General features: G+C 36.4%; 2 protein-coding genes across 8 annotated transcripts in view; one reads left to right on the top strand and one right to left on the bottom strand.

Annotated features, from left to right (window-relative positions):
* Positions 1 to 10,162, top strand: part of LOC149817699 (lysophospholipid acyltransferase LPEAT2-like) — a 49,747-nt gene extending 39,585 nt beyond the window's left edge. The window contains exons 10-14 of one of the 7 annotated variants that reach the window (XR_016426971.1): positions 7,897 to 7,963; positions 8,604 to 8,679; positions 9,441 to 9,551; positions 9,634 to 9,681; positions 9,775 to 10,162. Coding sequence is in view for 5 of the 7 variants with exons in the window: in XM_089984003.1 (XP_089840129.1) it covers positions 5,525 to 6,035 (511 nt within the window). In the remaining 2 variants the exon portion in view is untranslated. Of the gene's footprint in view, positions 1 to 5,524; positions 6,226 to 7,896; positions 7,964 to 8,603; positions 8,680 to 9,440; positions 9,589 to 9,633; positions 9,682 to 9,774 lie in introns of those variants that run through there. The other 6 variants (XM_089984005.1, XR_016426972.1, XM_089984006.1 and 3 more) reach the window with 6 other exon arrangements.
* On the bottom strand, positions 10,122 to 20,182 carry LOC149817698 (uncharacterized). The gene is made up of 12 exons (XM_089984002.1): positions 19,889 to 20,182; positions 17,183 to 17,301; positions 16,967 to 17,073; positions 16,739 to 16,826; positions 15,361 to 16,471; positions 15,206 to 15,260; positions 15,030 to 15,111; positions 14,818 to 14,898; positions 11,699 to 11,803; positions 11,552 to 11,601; positions 11,006 to 11,132; positions 10,122 to 10,259 (listed from the first exon to the last, which is right to left on the bottom strand). Exons 1-12 carry the CDS (start codon positions 20,019 to 20,021, stop codon positions 10,188 to 10,190), a joined length of 2,130 nt encoding a protein of 709 aa, XP_089840128.1. The 5' UTR covers positions 20,022 to 20,182; the 3' UTR covers positions 10,122 to 10,187.
* Between the last annotated feature and the right edge of the window lie 3,344 nt (positions 20,183 to 23,526).

Raw genomic sequence — 23,526 nt, 5'->3', positions numbered from 1 at the left:
CTCCTAGAGCCTTCTCCAATCAACTTCCCGGACTGACGATCTTGTATCCAACATTTATCAGAAGAAAATTTTATATCGCAACCATAGTCCGAGAGTTGAGAAACGGAAAGTAAATTTAAGTTTAGTTTTGGTATAAGACGAATTTTTGGGATAAAGAAGTTTTGTTTTTCAAAATTGCCCATTCCTTTAATTTCAAGAGGTTGTTTCATCCGCCGTTGAGACAAAAGATGGAAGAAAATTTTTAGAATAATCAGAAAGAAAACAAGGACTTGGAGTCATATGAAATGAAGCACCGGAATCAAGGAGTCAAGATGTCTTACCGAGAGAGGAAGAGGATGACATAGCGGCTCCAGAAATGCCTCATTTGAGAAGTGGTTGAAGAGCATCCATAATTTGATGAAGCGAAAGAGACTCATTTGATGACGAAAGTCGTTCCTCTGATTGGGATGCTAAAGCCGCGACAAGAAATTTTTTCCATTTGGGACAAATGGGTTTAATATGCCCCGGTTCCTTACAAAAATGACAAGTTAATTTGCTATAGTCTCTTGCCATATCGATCATCTCCTCCTTGCCCTTGATTTTTGAAATGGGGTGGTTTGTAGGTCTTCAAATTATTTTCAGGTCTTGACACAACATTAACCACTTCATAATCACTTTGAGAATGGGTAGCATGGATACTCGGGTTATTTTTACTGATCCCCATACGTGTTTCCTCACCACTTAGCTTGGTGATGACATCTTCAATAGAGGGAGATGTGAAAGCGGATAGAAGAGAGGACCGAATTTGCTCAAATTCGGGTCTAAGACCATTTAGAAAGTTGAAGAATCGATCTTCCTCTAGTTGTTTGTGTCTTAATTCAATAGCTTCTCCGCTCCATTTTGGTTCGAGCATAGCAAGCTCGTCCCAAATAGATGATAATTCGGCAAAATATTCTCGAATAGACAAATCGTTTTGTTGAAGAGTCAAAGCTTTCTTTTGGAGATAATATTTGTGAGATAAGTCCCTTGAAGTATACATTTTTTCAATGTACAACCAAGCTTCAGAGGCCCTTTTAAACTTAATGATGTTGGCATTGATCTTGGTTTCAACGGATGAAAAAATCCAAGATAAAATTTTGAAGTTCTTCATTTCCCACTCATGCTTTTTTGAATATTCTTCTAGGGCCTTTTGTCTATCTTCACCTTCAAGAATCTTAATATCCCCTTTCTCTATAATAGAAAGTTTGGGTTCGGGTTCCGATATGGAACCTTGAACGTATCCCCAAAGCCCTTTCCCTTTGATATGGGCTTCCATATTGCCGGCCCAAACATGGTAGTTCGAACCACTAAGTTTAAACCCAAGAGAGAAGTGGGAGTTTTTTTCATCCATTAGAGAGGTAAGACGATAAACAATAATGCGTACCTTAAAGGATTTTCAAACTTTTCTTGACAAAAGTTGCTTCTAAAATATTGCCCGAAGTAGATGATATACTCCAAAACTTCACTAACTTGAGGGCACGTTTTTCGAGGTACTTCACAAGTGACGAGATGCACGATCCTCCTCCTTCTACGAGGCTCTGATACCATGTAAAAGTATCTCCAACAAGATACTTAGATCAAGACCTTAATATTCTTGATAATAAACCCGGCACGAATGCACAATAAGAACACTTTAGAACACTTGTGCACAAAAGCACAACTCACAAATAACTCACAAATGCACAAAGGCATAAAAATAATGGAATCAATTTATTGAGCACTTGGGCTTTGACTCAAAGCCATAAGAAAATACAAAGGGGAGAACCCCTATTTATAACAACACGAAGGGAGCCTTGGAGGGGCTCCACTCATAGACGTTGGAGCCCCTCCAACGGTCACAAATGTGACAGTTGGAGAGGGCCCAACGTCTATGTTAGTGGGCCCCCCAAGGTACCTTTTGGTACTTTACATAAAAGAAATAAAAAAACAAAAAGAAAGAAAATAAAAATGAATTTACAATCACATTCATAAAGTGAATGTGCGTAAAACAGAGGAAAAGTCTAAACTACCCCTACGGCTAAACAAATAGAAATATATATATTATATATATATAATAAGTAGATACATATACATATATATTAATATATGTATATGTATTACCTTATATATATGTAATATATATATTACACTATATGATTATGTACATAATTTAACACCTATATCAATTGTACAACTTTTTGGCATTTTTCTAATCACATGTATTTTTTTTATGAATTCTGAGACTTTAAATCAATGGATCAAGGTTATTAATAATTTTCTTAACAATGGCAATAACAACAATTTGCATGATCATCTCTAAGCGAGTTCGTCCGGTGCATTTTGGCTTCTTTTTCCTTTGGTGGGTGATGTTAAAAAGTGTACCTATATATAATATAATATAATATATATTATTATTTATATTAATATATATTATATTTTCATTTTACTTATTTTTCTTTCTTCTTTTTCTTTGTTATATTTCTTATTTTTTGTCTAGTTTTAATCGAACTAGAGTTTTGAACTAGTCAAATATAGTCGTGAGCTAGTCCAACGGCTACAATTAGAGTCGTTGTAGCTCACGACTATATTTGACTAGTTCAAAACTCTAGTTCGATTAAAACTAGACAAAAAATAAGAAATAAGCTCCTTCCTCTCCTCATTTGTGTATAAATAAGGGGTAATTCCCCTCTCCTTTGTAAGAACGCTTTCATGCATTTTATATGAATAAAATAAAGTTTATTATTTTTACATTGTGTTCTTCCATTTATGCCCTTTTGTGGGTTATGATTGTAGTGTCTCCAATAGACACCTATTGTAAGCTTTTATGCTTTTGTGGAAGATCCTCGTTTCATTACATGGTATCTCAAAGCTTGAAAGCTTTTAGATCTTGGAGAGTTTTCACTTCGTTTTTCGTGCCTCAGCAAAAGTTGGATCATCCTCTTGTTCGTAATTCAAGTGATTTTTGTGCCATCTTCGTTGAAAAAATAAGATGTTTGGAGGATAGATTGGCTACATAAAATTCGTGATTGTGCTCTTGTTCTTTTCTCTCTTTTTGTTTTCTTTTGTTCTTCTTTTCTTTTTTCTCTTCTCATCTATCTTTTTTTCTCTCACCCTTGTAAAAATGGATGGCAATGATAAAGTCACCATCATGCGTATGAAATTAAATGATACCAACTATGTGATGTGGTCTTCAATCATGAAGCACCACATTTGGAGAAAAAGGTTGTGGGGAATAGTAGATGGTTCCAATTTAGAACCAAAACTAATTCTCATAAAAATTGAGAATGAGAAAGAAGTACGTCTCCCGGAAGGAGAGAAAAATAAGGCATTTGCTACTTATGAGAAAAAATGAAAAGAGTGGAGGATAGGGCACGCCAAAATTATGTCATGGCTAATTAATAGCGTTGACATCAAGAAATGCTCTAGTCTAGCCAAATTTGAGCATGCCAATAAAGCTTGGGAATACCTTAGAATTATGTATTCCCTTAAGGGATTTTACACATGTGTGCAATTTGCAAAACAAAGTTCGGACTTTGACTCAAAAGGATAAAAGTATTAGGAAATATTATAATGAGTTATCCGAACTTTAGAAAGAGTTGGCTCTTCTTGAGCCAAAATGGCATTGTCCTGAAGATATCGAGCTTCGCCAAAAACAATTCGAGATGGAACACTTTTATCAATTTATAAATGGTTTGGCCGAACGAAAACACTGACACATTATGGAAACCACTAGGACTTTATTAATAGCAAATCAAATTCAAAAAGAATTTTGGGAAGAAGCAGCCCAAACGGCTACCTATCTTATTAACTGAATGCTATTTTCTTTAAAAAATATAACTCCAATTGAAAACTTGTCAAATTATCTCCTGATTACTCTCGATTGAGAGTTTTTTTTATGCGTATGTATCAAGAAATGTATCCTTCTTGGAAAAAGAAAGTTTTTTTTTTAGTTTGAAAAAACAAAGGAAGTAACTGAATATTCCTTTTTAATAGATTTGACTTCAAAATCTGATGAATATGACTATGAACACGACCTCGACGATGATCAAGGTATTGTTGATTCTAAACATAATGTTACTAATGAAGAGCAAACCCATAGGGACACCAGTTTACAATACTCACGACGTAGAGAATCCAACCTTTCATGTGCATTGGAAAAATATTTCGAAGCACAAACTAGAAGGTTTTCTCGAGGCTCTTAACCTCCTGGAAAATTTGTGTCTTACGAATCTTTTTCACTCACATATAAGTTAAGTCACACTGACTCGGCTAGGGAGGTGCCGCACCCGAGTCGACACGCCCCGACACGGGTGCGGCTTCAGACTCGGCCTGGACTCGGTCAACGAGTCGAGGCCGAGTCCGTCCACATTTTGGACTCGGTCAACTTTGACCGAGTCCAAAAATGTCCATTTGTCCCTAAAAAATGAATTTTTTTATATTTTTTATTTAAAAAAAATATAGAGAGTCACAGTGCACAGTGTTGTGCACAGTGTTGTGCACAGTGGATTGTGCTGCAGTCACAGACTGTGATTGTGCACAGTCACAGACTGTGATGTGTCTGTGCACTTTTTTAAAAAATAATAATAATAATTGTGACTGTGCACAGTCACAGACTGTGTTATGTCTGTGCACTTTTTTAAAAAATAATATATATATATAGCCGAGTCCTCGTGTCCAAAAATTTTAAAATTGCGCCGCACCCGCACCCGCACCCATGTGACATAGCATATAAGGCATTTATTGCATTAATACACTCATATATAGAACCTACATCCTATACTCAAGCCAAAAATCATACAGAGTGGGTAAAAGCCATGAAGGCAGAATTAGAAGCATGAGAAAGGGCTAACTCTTGGACCATTCAAGATATTTCACAAGGAAAGAAACTTATAGGTTGTAGTTTGGTTTATAAAGTCAAAACCAAGAGTGATGAAACTCTTGAAAGATATAAAGCCAAATTAGTGGCTAAGGGGTTTGCCCAGGAGTATGGCATTGATTACGAAGAAACTTTTGCTCATGTTGCCCCGATGACCACAGTCAGGACATCGATAGCCTTAGCTTCTATTAGAAAATTGCCCATATTTCAAATGGATGTCAAAAATGCTTTTCTCAATGGACACTTAGTTGGGGAAGTTTATATGGAAGCATCTCATGGCATTAGTATTCCTAAGGGTAAAGCTCTTCGTTTAGAAAAGGCCTTTTGTGGCCTTAAACATGCCCCAAAAGCCTGGTATGACAAGTTTAGTCATGTTATGCTTGATATTAGATTTAGAACTTGCTTAACTGACAATGCTTTGTTTATTAAGATTTCTGATGCAAGAATTATTATTATTCTCCTTTATGTGGATGACGTGATTATCATCGGAAGCGACAAACATGGAGTTGTAAACATTAAAAAACTTCTTAAAAATCATTTCGAAATAACTGATTTAGGTTTATTGAGATATTTCTTAGGAATTGAAGTTGCTTATTTTCATCGAGGATATTTATTATCTCAATCTAAGTTTGCTTTTGATATTGTTTTCAGGTTTGGAATTACATATGATAAAAGGGTTGATACTTCAGAAGTTGTCAACATCAAAATGAGAATCGATGACGAAGAACCTCTTGATGATCTTACTCCTTACATACAACTTATTGGAGCTATTTCCTATCTCTTTATTACTAGACTTAATATAGCACACGTTGTGAACACAGCTAGTCAATTTCAGCACGCTCTCACTTCTGTTCACATGGGAGCAGTTTTGCGTATTATTAGATACATCAATTCTTCACTGTCACAAGGTCTCTTCTTGTCTGCTTCATCCTCATTAAATTTAATTGCTTACACTGATGCAGACTGGGGAGGTGATCCCAATAACATGCACTCAACCACTGGTTTCTGTGTTTTCTTAGGTGAATCATTGATTTTGTGGCGGTGCAAAAAGCAGCAGAAGGTCTTTCTTTCGTCTACTGAAGCTGAATATCGAGTCATGGCCACTACAACAATGGAGATAGTTTGGCTCAGAAAACTGTTGGCTGACATGAGAGTGAAATGACACAAGCTTTACACATGTGCTGTGACAACAAGAGTGCGATATATATTGCCAACAACTGAACATTCCATGAATGCACCAAACATATTGAAATGGACTGTCACTATGTGAGTGAGGAGTATTTACACAACACCATTGATATGTTATATGTCACATCAGAATACCAATTAGCATACTTCTTCATCAAACCTCCTGTAGCTCCTAGATATCATTTTTTCTTAAACAAACTTTCGCTCACTGTATCGTAAGTTTGAGGGAGAGTGTTAAAAAGTATAACTATATATAATATAATATATATTATTATTATTATTTATAATAATATATATTATTTATATATATTATATTTTTATTTTACTTATTCTTCTTTCTTTTACTTTTTTATATTTCTGATTTTTTGTCTAGTTCACATTGAACTAGAGTTTTGAACTAGTCAAATGTAGTTGTTGGAGCTAGTCCAACGACTACAATTAGAGCCGTTGGACTAGCTCTAATGACTCTATGGAGCTTCTTAGAAGCTCCTTCCTCTCCTTCTCGTTTGTGTATAAATAAGGGGTAATCCCCCTCTCCTTTGTAAGAATGCTTTCATGCATTTCATATGAATAAAATAAAGTTTATTATTTTTACCTTGTGTTTTTTCATTTATGCCCTTTTGTGGGTTATGATTGTAGTGTCTCCAATAGACACCTATTGTAAGCTTTTGTGCTTTTGTGGAAGATCCTCATTTCATTACAGGTGACACCTTGTCAACCACTTTTTTTCTTTTTTTGCCTGATTACTTGTTTTGCTCATATATTCTTGTAACCTTGAAAATAAAATTTTCACCAGTATTAGTATTTTATAACCGTCATTGTTTTGAGGGAGAGTGTTAAAAAGTATAACTATATATAATATAATATATATTATTATTATTTATAATAATATATATTATTTATATATATTATATTTTTATTTTACTTATTCTTCTTTCTTTTACTTTTTTATATTTCTGATTTTTTGTCTAGTTCACATTGAACTAGAGTTTTGAACTAGTCAAATGTAGTTGTTGGAGCTAGTCCAACGACTACAATTAGAGCCGTTGGACTAGCTCTAATGACTCTATGGAGCTTCTTAGAAGCTCCTTCCTCTCCTCGTTTGTGTATAAATAAGGGGTAATCCCCCTCTCCTTTGTAAGAATGCTTTCATGCATTTCATATGAATAAAATAAAGTTTATTATTTTTACCTTGTGTTCTTTCATTTATGCCCTTTTGTGGGTTATGATTGTAGTGTCTCCAATAGACACCTATTGTAAGCTTTTGTGCTTTTGTGGAAGATCCTCATTTCATTACAGGTGACACCTTGTCAACCACTTTTTTTCTTTTTTTGCCTGATTACTTGTTTTGCTCATATATTCTTGTAACCTTGAAAATAAAATTTTCACCAGTATTAGTATTTTATAACCGTCATTGTTTTGCCATCTTTGACAAATGACAATGTATTTCCTCCTGAGTTTAAGTTCATCGTTGCTTCTGGAGCACTTCTGGATTAGCTGTCCATGCTTCACGTGTGATGTGATTAAATAAACTATAAGAATTATGGGAACTGCTTAGATGATGTCAATGATATTGTATGCTACATTACGTTTATGAGATTGTGTTGCTTGTTACACCTTTCACCAAAAGATCATAAATGTGAGAATACATGCGTAGGCATCATTCCGAGTTGCTTCAGGAGCTTTTGGATTATATGATATAACTTCGTATCATAGAACTCTACTTTATAGGCATCTAATTATTATTTTATTTAGGTGGTTTGTTTGTCATTATCATAGAACTTGTGTTCTTCACAAGGATGATTAAGGAGTTAATGCCATCAATGTGGTTGCAGGGGACGAGTTCAAATGTGCGACTTTTTGAGTTCGATAAAGTTGGACGTTAGTCCTTTTTCAGAGAAGGTTTGCATTTTTTTCCCAATTATTGTCTTTTATTTTGCTTCTAATACATAAACATAATGTCTCCCTATCTTATGAGCAACTTGTGGATGCTTTGCCTTAATATTGTAAGGACTTGTAAAAGCATCCTTTTTTATGTCTAGTTAATAACAACCAAACTTGCATAGTGCAATTAGTAGCCAGTATCTCTAGTGAATGAAAATACTTTTTTATTTTGAACTTTGAAGAAGCACTAATTAAAAGAAAGAATTGCTTTCAACATGTTTTTCTAGTTTCTTAGTGTACTTGGTTTCTTTTCCATAACTTAATGTATTTGGTTGTTACGAAATTCGTAAAGTGAGCCTAGCATAAGTAAAATCTAGTGAGGCGGTTTTCCCTGATTATAAAAAAAAAAACTTGTTTTGCCCTAGAGGGCTCGGCTTCATCCCGAGAATGTCACCAAGCTGAAGGGATGTCATGAGTTCGGAACCCATGGCTGCCTGTCCCTTGCCACGAGGCCAAAACTGGGTGTACTCCCTGGTTCTCAAGGGGGAACTGGGTTTTTTACACTAATGTGCTCAAGAGTGAGGTGGTCTTCCTTATCCCTCTCAAGTGTTGCTTGCTTCTGTCTGAAATATTTGTTTTCATGATTACTTTTCTCCAGATATTTGCTTTCCTTGATGTGGAACATTGTGGCTCGATAACTTTCAGACAGGTGAACTACCTCAACTTCTTAACTGGTGAGGCTTTCAGTAGTATATCTCGTATAAACAAATTCAGTACTTAATTTTTTGTCTGAAATAAGAAGAAAGTGTTTCGTCTATTGGGGATGTTGCACAACGTATGCACGTGTTAGAGAGGGAGAGGTGTGTCTATTTCTCATATTAATAATGGCAAAAGAAGGCCTATATATGACTACTATAAAAAAAGTATTATTAGGATTCCCATTCTTGTTTTTAACATGTTTTCAATGTTTATGATATACTTTCATGATTCAAAAGGATATGCTTACCTCACTGCCTTGAAAATTAGCCCCAACATGACTGCCGGTTGCTGCTACATGTAAAGGTGTTGACAGATTTTTTCCCAAAATATCCTTCCTATTTTTGTTGATTCCTGGAATAACCCAAATTCGCACAGGTGGCAGCAATAACCTCCCCCTTTAAATTCTCTGTTAGTTTTGCCCGTGGTTACCATACTTTGTTCTATTTGAATATCAATTCCAGTTTGATGCTTATTTTCTTCCTGACATGATAGTAAATATCCTTGACATCACAGTGCAATTTGAGAATACAATATGTTTACCACAAACTATTGGTTTATGAAATCATGATCTAGCCATGCTAAAAGATATTTTAGGCATACCTAAATTTGACAATCAGCAGAGAGCTTGTAAGCTGGATTGCTAAAATAGGCAATGCCAGCACTATTAGCTTTCTAGAGAAATTTGTGGGAAAATCTGCATTAACATTAGCAATTCACTGGATCTCAAATGTTGTAGTTCCTGTACGGATCTGCTTGGTTGCTGAGGCAGCCATCATTTCAGCCAGCGTGTGAGGTCGTCTTTGACAATTGTGATGCTAATGGAGATGGGTATATTTCAAAGACGCAGGTGAGAAAGATCTTAGCAATTCTATTCGCTCCTCACAGTAAGTCCAGTAACTCAAATCTTGTTACTATTTTTTGCGTTTCAGTTTGAAAATGCTCTGCGATCTGGAGACCCATGCATGAGTGAGAAAAGTGTATGATTCTGCTTTATCAGATCTGGTTCTCAACTTTTTATATTATTTACCCACCTGCAAAAAATGAGTTCTTTACACGTTAATCTGTTGCAGGTGCATGATTTATACACATTATTTGACATAGACAAAGATGGTTTAATCAGTTCAAATGATTTCATGATCTGCCTTCAAAAGAATCCTGTGTTGCTTGGCTTGTTTCCTTTATGCGCAAAAATACGGACGGTTGGATAATGTGCTGCCGATTAACTTTTCAGTAGTTTGATGATCATGGTGATCAGATCAGAAGCGGTTTTGAGTTCTATTTTTGTTTGTGATATGCTCAAGAATTGGGGAATACCCATTGTACATTGTAATTTACAGCAAAAAAAAGTGTTTTGCTAAACACTTGGATTAATTATTTTCTCTGAGATACAAACTTGGCCAGATGGTTGGGATACACAAGGCCCAACGAATTTTCACACTTTAATGAATTTTACAGTGATATACGTTGTCTACTGCTAGCCTGGTTACATTACAACGCACTTCTCCTTTGATTTTGTGTCCTGTCTAGGGGTCGAAGAGGCACTGCTCCTGCGGACCTGCCAAGACAACTTGGTCAATGAAGTTTTCAACTATTATGTATATTGATCATGAAAAGGAAAGTTCCCTATATATTGCTCCAATTCATCAATGCGACTATGCAAGAATGTCTAAGGGCCACTTATAATAAGGTAACCTACCCTAATCTGTTCATGCAGAAGCCAGTTAAAGAACATCCCTAACTGGTCATGAGGACATTTGGGGTTCCCTGCCTGATTGCAGATCCCATAATATCAATGAACAGCCTAACTAACTAGGAACTCAGGAAGAGTGTATATACCGGCAGAAGAAAGATGAATTATAAGCACCTGTTGAAAAGCAAATGCACGGTACCAAGTACCAAGTACCCAGTAAGCTGGATGATAAAAAAGACAGAAGAAACCTTCAAAAGAATGGGAATTGGCACCGTGGTTATAAACATCATGGGACCAGAAATGACATACACTTGCTGTCTTTTGGAGCAAAGAATTAAACACTTTAATCTAGAAGAACCTTATAATTTTATGTCCGTGGAACCCAACTAAATATCATGATTTAGCATTAGGACTTTTGATTTCCTGCAACCATTAAAGATATTAACACCTGGAAATAGAGTTGGGGGCCCCTCCCCTGCATACATGCTTCCATTTCACCCCAAAAGGAACAGCACATTATTGGTTTCAGTTATAAAGAACTTCCATGAATATGCATGCACAGATCAATATTAAATTACGAAGATGTCAGTCTATCACATTCCAGTCTTTACCTGTGGACCTGTAATAAGTCCTGAACCACCATGAATGGCTGGTTGCTGGGAAGTCTGTGAATTATGATGCTGTGACTGATTTTTGAACTCCTGTTGTTGAAGTGCTATCGCCAGTTGCAAATCGTAACTGTTAATGAAGATTATATGCATGCACCCTTTAATTCCTTTGAAAACAAAAAGCACACTGCAGAAGTCTTTGATAAAAAACATATGGTTCTACTAATAAGAATGATTATGTGATGTCACTAGCATATATGATGCAATTTCTAAAAACAGATGCACTTATCAGCTCCTCCTGCATCACTAATTATGGGTATTTCATCACATTTATAGAAGGAGAATCAACTTCCAGGATGAAAATGTTTCCTAAAAATGGAATTCTGTTCCTATCACCTCCCATAATTTATTTAAAAAGAAAAGCAAAGACTACTTTAAGATATGGACCACAATAGCAACTCGTTCTGCACAGCATTCAGTTTCTAAATGTTATTGGGTTATTTAAAACCTTCCTCTTTATCATATTTGAAAATTATTTTGAAGGCATACCTCATAGCTGAATCTGTCAATGCAGCTTTGTCCATGTTGGCAAGATATTCCTGAATCATGGAACAAGTTAACAATCCATATTGAGTATCACAAGCAAAACATAAAGAACATCAACCGTGCAATTGGAAATTGAATGGCTTTACACACAGCAGTACTGTTCATGGTATTTTGTTCATCCCACAAGCCAGTTGTGTCATTTCCAACCTTAAATTCTTCAAATTTTCCAGTCACAAACACTGTATCGCCATTAACCTGATAAATAGAAGACCAGTAGGCATCATATTTACAGAATTATCGTTAACAAGAAAATGGAGAGGCAAGCAACTCAATGCTTATTTCTAGGTATAATTAAAAAAAAAGGTTCCAAGCCCAATCTGATTAGGCTTATGCCTCATCCTTTAAGTTTCAAAACGTCTCATCCATGAAGCCAGAAACTTAAATACATATGCTCGTTTTTTATTTTTTTTACATTCGTATTTCCGTAGAGAGGTACAAAGTTTTAGACATCACAAGATCAAAATCTCTTTTTTTTTCCTTGAAAAGCAATTGTTGCTACGGTTTCATCTTAATGATCTTGCAATATTTTGAGCTACCTTGTTTCTAAAATAAAAGTATACAGCCCCTAACAAATAACACTGGCTCCACAAGTTTCTGCTACTCCTTTTGCAAAGAATATAACATATTTTCTTTTCACTAAAAGATTTTACCAATAAGTGACTCCAAGGGGATTTGGCATGCATGAGACAGAAATGCCTGCTTAAGGTATTTCAAAAGAGCTAATTAGTCTAAAAATGAAACTAGATTATGCATGCCTGTTCCCGTTAGTAGCTTAGGAATCAAATAGGGAACCAGAAATATAAATCTTCTGGTAGCCACGCATTCTTAAAGCTGCAACTGTCCAAGGATCAAACTTTGTTAAAGCTAAGCATGATTTAGTAGCATAAGCCCCATATCACATCATTACATGTAGATTCATCTTTTCTCTGAACGTGATGCTTTTAGCCAGCCAGTATAGGGGAAAACGAAAAGGTTGCAAGGAATACTTAGGCATAATTAAGTTGATAAATAAACACATTGAAGTCATTTACCAACATTGTAAAATCCACAAGCTATCTGATTCACAAAATTTTTGTTCTGTGATCTCTCTCTCTCTCTCTCTCTCTCTCTCTCTCTATATATATATATATATATAGGGATAATGTTTGCTACCATCGTGGTGGGTAAGGAATCCCCTAGTGAAAAAATATTTTTTTTATTCTTTTTGCACATCTAATCACCATCGTTTACTAGAAACTGACCCTCTATGCCTACTATTTTGACCATGCTGAACAAATCCATGGGGTCAGAATTGGTCAAGACTCAAAACAGTTTTTGACCAATTTAGGGTGAAAATGCAGTTGCTCCCTGTACAAATTGGGATAAAATTGAGCCAAAAGATTTTGATTCAAGATATCATGAGGAAGTGGTATTTCTTTAGGATCCACCGCAGCATTCAGAAATTGGCTAATCATTGAAGAGAAATGTTCTTGATGCCCAGCCCAAGAAAGGGACCCAAGTCCTAGTAACCCTGCTAAGTGGTTCAACATGGATTCTACATATTGGAGCCAAGGAAATTTTGGAACAACTTTGTAATAATGGAACCAAACAGAAAAAGCATTAAAGCAGCAAAGACCAATGCTCCAATTGAAGCAATATCTTAGTTGTCAAAGGCAGCGCCTAGGCAACCTAGGTGAAACACCACCGCCTGGGCAACTAGGTTTGGGCGGTGGGGCCCTATATTACCGCCTAGGTTGCCTAGGCTGCGACAGCCTAAACTTCTTATTTTTTATTTTTTTTAAGACATATCATTTGTTTTCTTCTTCGAGGAGGAGGAGGAGAATAAGAAGAAGAAAGAGAAGACATGTTATTTGTCCATTACTTGTATTATGTCTATTGTTGAGAAGAAGAAAAAGAAGAAGACATATTATTTGTCTATTGCTTGTATTATTTTTATCGTTGAGAAGAAGACATTATTTATCTATTGCTTGTATTATGTCTATTGTTGTTATTTTTTTTGTATACATGATTTTATTTTTTGTGTATTGTTCTTCACATTGTTAGTTGTATTGTTTCTTTATTCAATTGTTAATTTATTCTTAATTTGTTTGAGCAAGTTAAGGCTATATAATATAATTGTTTTACAGTGTTGAACAACATATTATTTGTCTATTGCTTATTGTTGATTGATTTTATGTTGTATACATGTTTCTTATTATGTTTTTTATATTTTTTTAATTTTTTTTATTTGAAGTACTGCCTAGGCCCCCGCCTAGGCCTTTTTAGGGGCTCATCGCCTAGGCTCTGCCTAGCGCCTATGACAACTAAGAGCAATATATAAATATAAATATATATTTATATTTGTTTTTTCACCTATACCCATCCAATAGAGACCATAGTTTTTCGTATTTTTAAAGTCCTTTTATCATTAAACCTTCTAAATATGATCCATACACAACTTTTTGGTTGGTAGAACACAACTTTTTGGTTGGTAGAACACAACTTTTGGATTATGTGATTGTGACATGTACGTTTTTCAAGAGCTTCAAAAATCAATGACCTACAAACCAAAATTTTATGACTCAAAAAAATTTGTTTTTACATCCAAAAAACATGATTCAAGGTGTGATCCTAGTTAACAGACTTATGTTGAATACATCTATGGGATCAGATTGAGCATATATGCAGCATACCCCTGTCATTTCCAGCCAGATGGATGCATCCACACACACACACACACTACACTTATATTGAGGGCATGGAAGAGACAGCAGCAATCATTCCTTATTCTGAATGGAATTGTTATAAAAAACTTCCGAGTGTAATATCCTTTTCCTGCTTTTGCTACAATGAAATCAGCTTTAATTTTTTAGTGTTTATGCAACAAATATTAAAATACTTTTTTGGTATTCACGGGTTTATTCTTCAAAGTGTTTCTAGAATCAGACACTGATCTTTGAAGCTCTTATTGTTTTACATTTCAAAGTTTTTTTTTTCCTATTTTTAGGAGTTCATATTGCCATAAATTTTATTCACGAAGCCTATGCCTTACCAATCTACACCTGGATACATTAAGCCTTTAATTGATGCATGGTGGAACGCCTGTATACATTAATCCTTTAATGGATGCATGGTGGAACAACACCTGGATACATTAAGCCTTTTTGAAGCATGGTGCAACAATAAAAGGACGCCAGCACAATTTTCTGAAAGAAACCAGGAAAATTTACCTCATTTAACTTTTCCCACACCAAATCAGGCTGGTTAATGTAACCCTGGTCCGTTGCTAACAGATAAAGTTGCCCTTCATGCTACAAAACAGGAAGGCAAATTAATTGATTTCTATCAACTAAGAAGACAATAAATTCCAGGGCCAAATGGACATCAAATTTGCCAGGAAACCACAAAGGTGGGATACATACTGAACATCGGATGTCTTTACCTTAAACATAGTGCTGAAATGGTTATTGCGGAAAAAAACACAGAGAGCATGTTCTTTCAGATGTTCCTGCAGGCAAAATAAGCTGCAAACAGGAACAAAGAAAAATATGAACTTAGGGGCCACAGAAAAGAAAGGAACTCTTATCATATAATCTACCGCATATGAAATCCACATACCCATATACTGTCAACTGGCTTGCATTATTTGCCAAGAAACTTCGTATCAACTCTCCTACAGAAAGATTAAAAGAATTAAATACCTTCTAATGCTGAAAAAAGCAGACAAGGACATACAAAAACAAACAATGGAAGAACAAGAAAACACCATTTACCTTCTCTTGCAGCTGGAGTCATTGGCCCATAGCATTGATGTTGAGTATCATTGTCATTGGGTTGACTTCCACAATCACCTTCTTTCTCTCTATCTGCTTGCTTGGCAAGTACCACTTCACCCTCATACATTGGCTCCCGATTTTCAAGCATTGCAACTCCCAAATCTTGCACAACATCTTCACCTTCATATATTGGCTCATTACCATCTAAGCTAGAAGCGGCATCCGCAGGCACATCAACAATAAATCCTTTGCTGTCGCAGATAGAAAAGTCTGAATTTGCATATGCAGCACAAAGTTTGGGAGGATCATTGTTTTTGTCTGTCTCCATGGGTGAGGTCCACGAATCTTCAGGGCCTGCATGCAGAAACTCCTGCTCCTTTCTCAAGCCATATGTGTGACTCTCACATATGTTACTTGAAGGAGAGGCATCTGATCCATCAGGGAAATGGAATTCTTCGACCTCACATGATGCACTAGTTATGTCATTTTCTTCCAAACCACCAGGCAGCAAATGGCCTGCAGATGGTTCACCTGATGCCTTATCCACACTGTTACCAGATGCCTCCTTAGGTAATGGAATACTGGCCTCACATGAAGCAATTTCAGCTGAAAACCCACCACCAGTAGGAACAGTTAATGTGGTGCATTCCTCATGTTTGCCTTCTTCTGGCTCGAAGGGCCTATGGTCATCACTGTTATGCTCTTCTGTCAGTTTGGAGATTCTTGCATGCTCAGAACTTAAAACATGTGAACTTTCACTTATAACTGTGGATGAAGACGGTGTATTTATATCAGGAGATGGACAGGCTGGGTTTGAAAGATCAGCTTTTGACAGCTCCAAGACTTTAATAAGTTGCTCTGCTTCTTCAATATCTCCCTTTCTTCTGCTTTGATGAAGAGAGACCACAACAGGAGGATCTTCAAAAGATCTGGCTCTTGAAAGGCATGGGGATGGAACTCCTAAAGTGGCAGTTGTTGCAGCAGCAAAATCTACACAATCCTCCTCAGAATCTCTATCATGCCCTACATTGCTCGCTTCAAGGGCCACAAGTTTCTCCATAAGGGTATTATAGGAGTTTGATCCAATTACGGTGGTCGTATCAGTATCCTGCAAAATAACAAAGTTCATCAATGACCAGCGTAAGAACACCTACAAAGAGGAAGGCAAACAACTAAAAAATCTATGGAAGCATACATTACACCAACATCAGATAGCTATATGGATCACAGTTTACACAGGTTAATAAAACAGTAACAAAATCAAAATGTCACATGCTAATTGAATCTTCTTAATCTGTGAGGAGACTATGTACCAAGAAGCTAGCATGTTCCCAGTTAAAGAAACAAACACTTGTATCTTCTGTACAAAGCATACCTGAGGATCAATTATCCAACCATGAACAAGGTCAATGTCCAGAAGATCAAATATGGCACATACTGGTGTAAACTCAAAATCATGTATGCTGCAAAAAAAAGGAAAGAAAAGAATGAAACAAGAACAAGTCAAGTCAATAAATATCTCTTTGTGTGCAAATTACAAAGTATCTATGTTAGCATATAACTAGAAGACAATTAGGTACTGCAAACAGAGAACAGTGCGCACTTTTTGAAACGAACATTGACATCTATTCCAGTTGCAAGAGAAGGGACGAGGTCAATTGCATCTGCAATGTTCTGTAATTGATTTTTCAAATATCCAGCATCTTTGTTCTGCATCAGATAAAGAAAGGAGGACCATCTCACAAATGAGAAACTTAGAATATGCTAGTGAGAAGAGAATGCTAAATTGAAAAGCATAGAGTTTTATGAAGATGGTTACCTCTACATTGCTGTTGGCATCAAGTAATCGCTCACCAACAAGATGAAGCAAACTTTGCTGTGAGATTTCAGATGCATCCAAATTAAGGTTCAAATTGTTCCTCAGTGAAAGAACATTACCTGTTGCATATATTAGACAAGATGTTATCTGCTGCACATATTAGACAAAAACAGCAACTTGACTCCTACATGCATATGCAAACATTGAAGAATCATAACCGTCCTTACTCAGAGATAGACAATTCCATCTGATCTGATCTTCCAACAAAGTCAGGAAAAGATCTTTGTAATTTATTTTACAGGCCTATGCAATAAAAAAAGTCTACAAAATTAAAACAATTCTGGACTTCCTTTTTCTTAAGGAAAGTATGGGTTGACTCACAAATATCATGAAGAAATATACCTGTTGAGTTGAAAACCCTATTCAATATATATATACATACACGGTGCTCTGGGAGCACCCACTCCCACCAACTAGAAATCATAGTTGTAGGTTGCATCTTCTCAATCAGACCTTACAGATGTACTTGACACAGTTTATTTGATAGGAATCATGTTTTGGATCATGCTTTTTAAATAGGCTTTTTTTAAGTCATGAAGTTTTGGTACATTATGAGCATTGATTTTTTAAAATCTTAAAAAACCTACATGTATGCCATAATCACATTATCCAAAACTTGTTTCCAACTTTCCACCAAATAATGATTGTATATCATATCTATAGGGTCTGATCAACGAAAAAACACTCAAATTTTGAAAATTTGAAGCATCTATGATTCTATTAGGTGGGAGTAGGTGCTCTGGGAGCACCCTATCATTACTATATAGATATAGATGCCCAATGATTTGGAAGGCCCAAAATTAGGGATGCAAATGGTTCGGATTTCGGATCCCAGAATACATTAGAGAGTCGAATCAGATCAAATCAAGGACAGCCAAAATATGCAAAAAACCCTCCCCACCAAAAATTATAGGTGAATGAACCCTCTGTTTCTAGCAATAACAAAACTTTTAAAAGTTTTAACTTTTATAATTGTTAAGCTCAATTAAATGTGCCTTTTCTCTCTTTGATTTCACATTTAATAAAACTTAATGATTTTGTACTTCTTTTATTTATTATTTTCCACTCTAGGCTGTTGCTACTACACCCTCTTTCTTATTTTCTTTAATCATTTTAAACACATGCTTTGCATGGAATCATGACTACATGGATCTAGGAGATCACATGTTCGCCACCTACCTCTCATTTCTTCATGATACCAACATTGTCCCAAACAACCCCCTCCCCCATATATGTATCTTCCTTTCCAATATGTCTCCTCACCCTCATTGTGTGGTCATTGGCTAATTTGCACGTGGCATGTAATTTGCATGGTATTTAGGGCTCATATGCATGCTACTGTACCTCTCATTTGTCTGCTGGTGGTTTCTTATTGTCATTCACCTCCATTCTTCTAATGTTTGTGAATCTTCCGCTGTTTCGTTAGAGTTTGTTGTTTCTGGAACGCTTGTTTAATAGAAATGTATTAGCACTTAGAGTATCTTAAGGACAATCCAAATTTTGTTGCACTAAATGTTTCCTTGAACTTATATACCATCCAACTTTTCATGCTTTCCTGGACATCCATTCAATGCTCATTTCCCCAATTTGTTTCCCTTAGGAGCTACAGTAACCCAAACCAGACTATGTTGATCCACCTATTGAATTTTTTATGTTAGCGCTGGACAGATTATGATAGATAACCACTGCTATGGTCCTCATCAGTCACTGCCTGTCCAATGACACCGATTACTGACTTCCCTTAGTTTTAAACTACTATGTTCACGAATGAGCATCTAAAGACATGGAATTCTGACTAGAAGATAACCTTATGTAGAAGCGACCTACTAAGCCAATACAGAGATACTTCAAACAACTATTGTCGAGAGAGAACACATTCTCAGATTTATGTCATCCATTGGGCATTCTTGGTGTTGATGGGTCTTCCTTCTAGATAAATTTTGCTATTTTGGACTGTTTAAGCAGCAATGACATCCAACATTCTTCAGCTCTTTTTGCTTCTTTTTTTATGCTGCAGTCGCATCCCATACTTTTCTACATTTCCAGAGTAAACCACAAACAAGAAGCGAGATGAGCGCACGACGACGTGGTGAGGATGGTGTTTTTGATCGTTTTGAATCCGATTTTCTCCAACTTTTGAAAATCCTTCAATTTTCAACACAAGACCACCCGACGAATTCCTCCTAATTAACGAAACCCAATCCCCAGCCGATAATCACCGAACGCGGAGCCCGGAAAAACAGCGTCATCACCAAGAAATTCAGAAACGCAAGAACATCAAAGACACAGTGATTTCTTTCTCTCTCTTTTTTCGACAAAGACACTGTGATTTCTCATCATACCGATCCTAACTAACGAAAAACGCAAACAATCGAATCAAAGAAAACGATTCAAGATGACTTAAATCGCAGCAATTACTGGTGCCAATGGTGATACGAACCATCACGATCGATCAACACAACAAGAAACGACGATTCAATCCAATGAAAGAACAAACCACAACCGAACACAAAACGTTTCAGGACGTGAACGGCGTCAATAAGATCAATAATCAAAGGAGAAGAAAAAGGAAACCGAACGCCGAGAAAATGAAAAAAAACAAACACGAATTAATAAAATCCATAGAGAGAGAGGGGAAAAACTCACAGATAGCGAGTAGGGGGCAAGGGCCGTTATCGTTCTGCAGGATGATAGGAACCGTCCGATCGAAGAAACTGACAATCTTGATCTTGTAAGAGTCGCTCTTCGTTTCTTCCATCCTTTGCTCCTCACACACCATCGAGTAACCACAAAAAAAACCCGAAAAACACAGAAGAAAATAGGAAGGACGAGAGAGGAAGGAACTCTAACGATCGAGAAGAATAGAGATTTTGATGGAGTAAAAATTTGCAGAGAGAGAGAGAGAAGAAGAAGATGATGAAAAACGACTGCATTTCTCGTGTTTATAACGTGAAAAATAAAAAAAGTTTCCTGTCAATGGTAAAATTTTATAGGATAAGTCCACCGTTTATTTGTCTGCCACGATTAAAGTTTAGGCAGAGTTAATCGCAAGATGCCCTCGTTCTTACAGATGGCAGGTTTACAATGGGGACTTGATTTTTCCGTTATTTAATAAGTTGTATAACGCTCAATCAGAAAATTGCTCTTCCTTTTCGCGTTTTCGTCGTTGCCTCCAAAATCTGTCCGTCGATTCACCGCGAACCACGTTCTTTTCTAGATTTCTGATTTGCCCTCGCTCTTTTTCTCTATTTACATCAATGACCATTTCGAGCCAGTTGACCACTCTACCTAACGTGACCCGGACCAAGTTCTAGGCCGTGTGGGTCCAGTGTCAAGAATAAGAGCTCAGTTGGTCAATGTGATACTATAAGTATAGGAGTTTGGTAAGACGGCTAAAATGGATCTTGTTTTGAACCAGTGGCCCAAGGCTTGATGTTTTGTTGGTTATAGAGTGCCGAAACAAGTCTGCGATCGAGCCCGGGCAAAGTGTTGCTAGTGGGACGAGGGTTGACCATTGGACTTCATGGGCTGAAGACTTTAGCCAAGCATGCTTGTTTTGTGAAGACTTTCATTGACTTTGCTCGTTTCAGATGTAGAGAACATTTTACGTTTGTCAAAAAAGGTGATAGCATTAGTCGATTTCTTAAGAAAGTGGCAAGTCATTGTTTTGGAAATCTCCTTATTTGCCAATATTCGAGGGAGGGAGGAGTCTTAAGAAAACGTAACATTTTGCCAGTGTGAAACTTATACAGTAACAATTACTGTCATTTTGTTTACCAACGGAGGTTCCGCCTGGTTAGTAGGAACTGTCAGTGAACGTCTCGTTGTGATAGGACGTTGCAGATTCAAACCCCAGTGGTACGTTGAATAATAACTGGTGGGGTCTGCCTCTAACCGCAGCTTGCCTTTTAAAACAAAAAATTTACCTTGCAAGAAGGTGACCTATTAAGTGACCCAGTAAGGGCTTAATTTTCTTATATATATATATATATATATATATATATATATATATATATATATATATATATATATATATATATATAATGTTTATGTTTCATATATATTTTTATGTTTATCTGTTTTATATTTTTAAATATGTTGATATTTTCCCAAGAATTTTCAAGAATACCCAGATCTTTTAAAGGGTAATTTCCAAATTGGCACCTAAGTTTTCTAACAAAGTTTGAAATGCACCCATGTTTTGAAAGATATTAACAAAACACGTAAATAATATCATAAAAATAAAGAAAACCCCGAGGATAGTTTTGTATTAAATTTAGCAAAATCTCGTGACTTTTTAAAAATGTATAATCATTTTTTCTCTCTCCTCTTTTGAACTCTCTCTTCAAGTCTAACCAATTTGTTGTGCATGGAATATGTCACAGGGACATGCCATTTTGATTGTGTCCTTGGTGTCATGACTGGACACCCATGGACACATCGTGACAGACACTTATTTCAATATTTTTAATATTTTTAATATTTTTAATATTTTTAATATTTCAAATACTATTTCAATAAAAATGCATTTTTAATATTAAAATATCCTAACAGACATTTTTATTTCATAAAAATTAAAAAATCTGCATCCTCCATCTTTTTTTTCAAATTGTTTTTTGAAGCTGCGAGTCGAACCAGCATCTCTCATTGGCATATACATGAATCATTGTGACATAGAGCATGGGGATGATGATGTAAATACCAATACATTTTATTGATAAATATAAAACAATCAAATCAAGCATTTAAGGAAGCAGATATCAATTGAAAACCAACTTAATTCATATGCCTCGCAAACCTAGCTAGATTGGCATATAAGTATATTCTAATTGTAAGAGGGTAAATTGTTGAATTTTTATATTACCCAAAATAAGTTAGTAGTAACTACAGTTAATTTAAAAATGTTTATTTTTGCTCTACATAAACAAGACTTTGGTGTCTTTCTAAAAAAATTCAAATGTTTGGTGCATTTTTCTGAATTATGCTAAAAGGTCAAGCACCATTAAAAAATTTTCCCTTTTTTAAATATAGTGGAGTTTCCCCTTTTAATGAAAACACCTAGATATTTACCCTATAAAACACTTTCTTGCTTTATATGATTTGTATTAAAAAAAATTTAAATCCAAGCATACATCATATTATCCATTTAGCTCGAGAGCACAATGATCATGAGACAAAGAATTAAAAATAAAATAAAATAAAACATGGGCGGTCAGTTTAATACTACCATTTGCAATTAAACAAGGGTTCCCTCCACACAAATTAATAAATATACAATATTGTATTGTATTCTAAATGCTGCTGGTCTGTCAGAAGAAATTAAAGAGTTGGCGTTCCCTAATTGCCCATCTAAAATCAAAAAATTCTGAAGTTGTCACACCTTTCTAGGGGTGGCAATCGTGTCGGGTTGGCGGGTCGACCCGACGGGTTGGCGGGTCAGCATACCTCAACCCGAACCCGACCCGTTTATTAAACGGGTCGGCTGTGGCAAACACGAACCCGACCCGTTTAATAAACGGGTAACCCGACACGACCCGCCAATCCATTTAATAAATGGGTTGGGTCGAGTAAACGGGTTCTTAGGTTCGCGGGTCGGGTTGGCGGGTTGACGGGTTGACCCACCCGCCTAACCCAGCCGGGTTGGTGGGTTGGCATAAGCAGGTTACGTGGGTCGACCCGTTTATTAAACGGGTTGGCTTAAGCCCAACCGGAACCCGCCTAAGAGGTGGGTTGGCGGGTCGTGTCAGAAATTGCCACCCCTACACCTTTCCAATTCTTCATTGTTTTTTTAAATATTTACTCGGACAAACCACCCCAGGATCAGAGAGAGACCTTAGCCATGATGGCTTTGCCTGCTGTATTTACGATCATTGTTTTGTCAACCTAAAACTCCGTGAGCCGACTCCTTGCCCCCAACCGAGTTGTCATGCTTTGGCTTGCGCAAGGGGGTGACGCCCATGAAATTTGAACCTAGACCATCTGCCTAGTGGCCTAGGACCCATTCCACTAGGCCAACTCCTCATTGTCAATAGAGTAGTAATGGGGGTGGATGTATAGAACATTCAAACAACCAAGCCACGTTTATAAATTTACTAGAAGAAACCAAAATTAGACTTTGGTAGGGATAACTCCGTGTGGGGCCCCACAATCACCCTGCCTTACATGACCCACCACCACGCGGGCGACCCTTTGTTGGTAGTAGTAAAAATTGTTATTTTTTTCTATCAGCACAATATGGTAGCTTTTCAATTTCTTTCTCAACGTTTTTTAAGAAAAAATCAGAA

Source organism: Nuphar pumila, chromosome 13 (assembly GCF_984573655.1).
Source record: "Nuphar pumila chromosome 13, dmNupPumi1.hap1.1, whole genome shotgun sequence".
Classification (NCBI taxonomy): Eukaryota; Viridiplantae; Streptophyta; class Magnoliopsida; order Nymphaeales; family Nymphaeaceae; genus Nuphar; species Nuphar pumila.
This window is presented reverse-complemented; position numbering and strand designations above follow the sequence as displayed.

Coding starts and splice junctions, on each gene's coding strand:
- LOC149817698 (XM_089984002.1), bottom strand. CDS start 20,021: ATGGTGTGTGAGGAGCAAAGGATGGAAGAAACGAAGAGCGACTCTTAC. Junction 16,827..16,966: donor GTCAATGTTCGTTTCAAAAA/GTGCGCACTGTT, acceptor TTTTTTTTGCAG/CATACATGATTTTGAGTTTA. Junction 14,899..15,029: donor ATTTCAGCACTATGTTTAAG/GTAAAGACATCC, acceptor CCTGTTTTGTAG/CATGAAGGGCAACTTTATCT.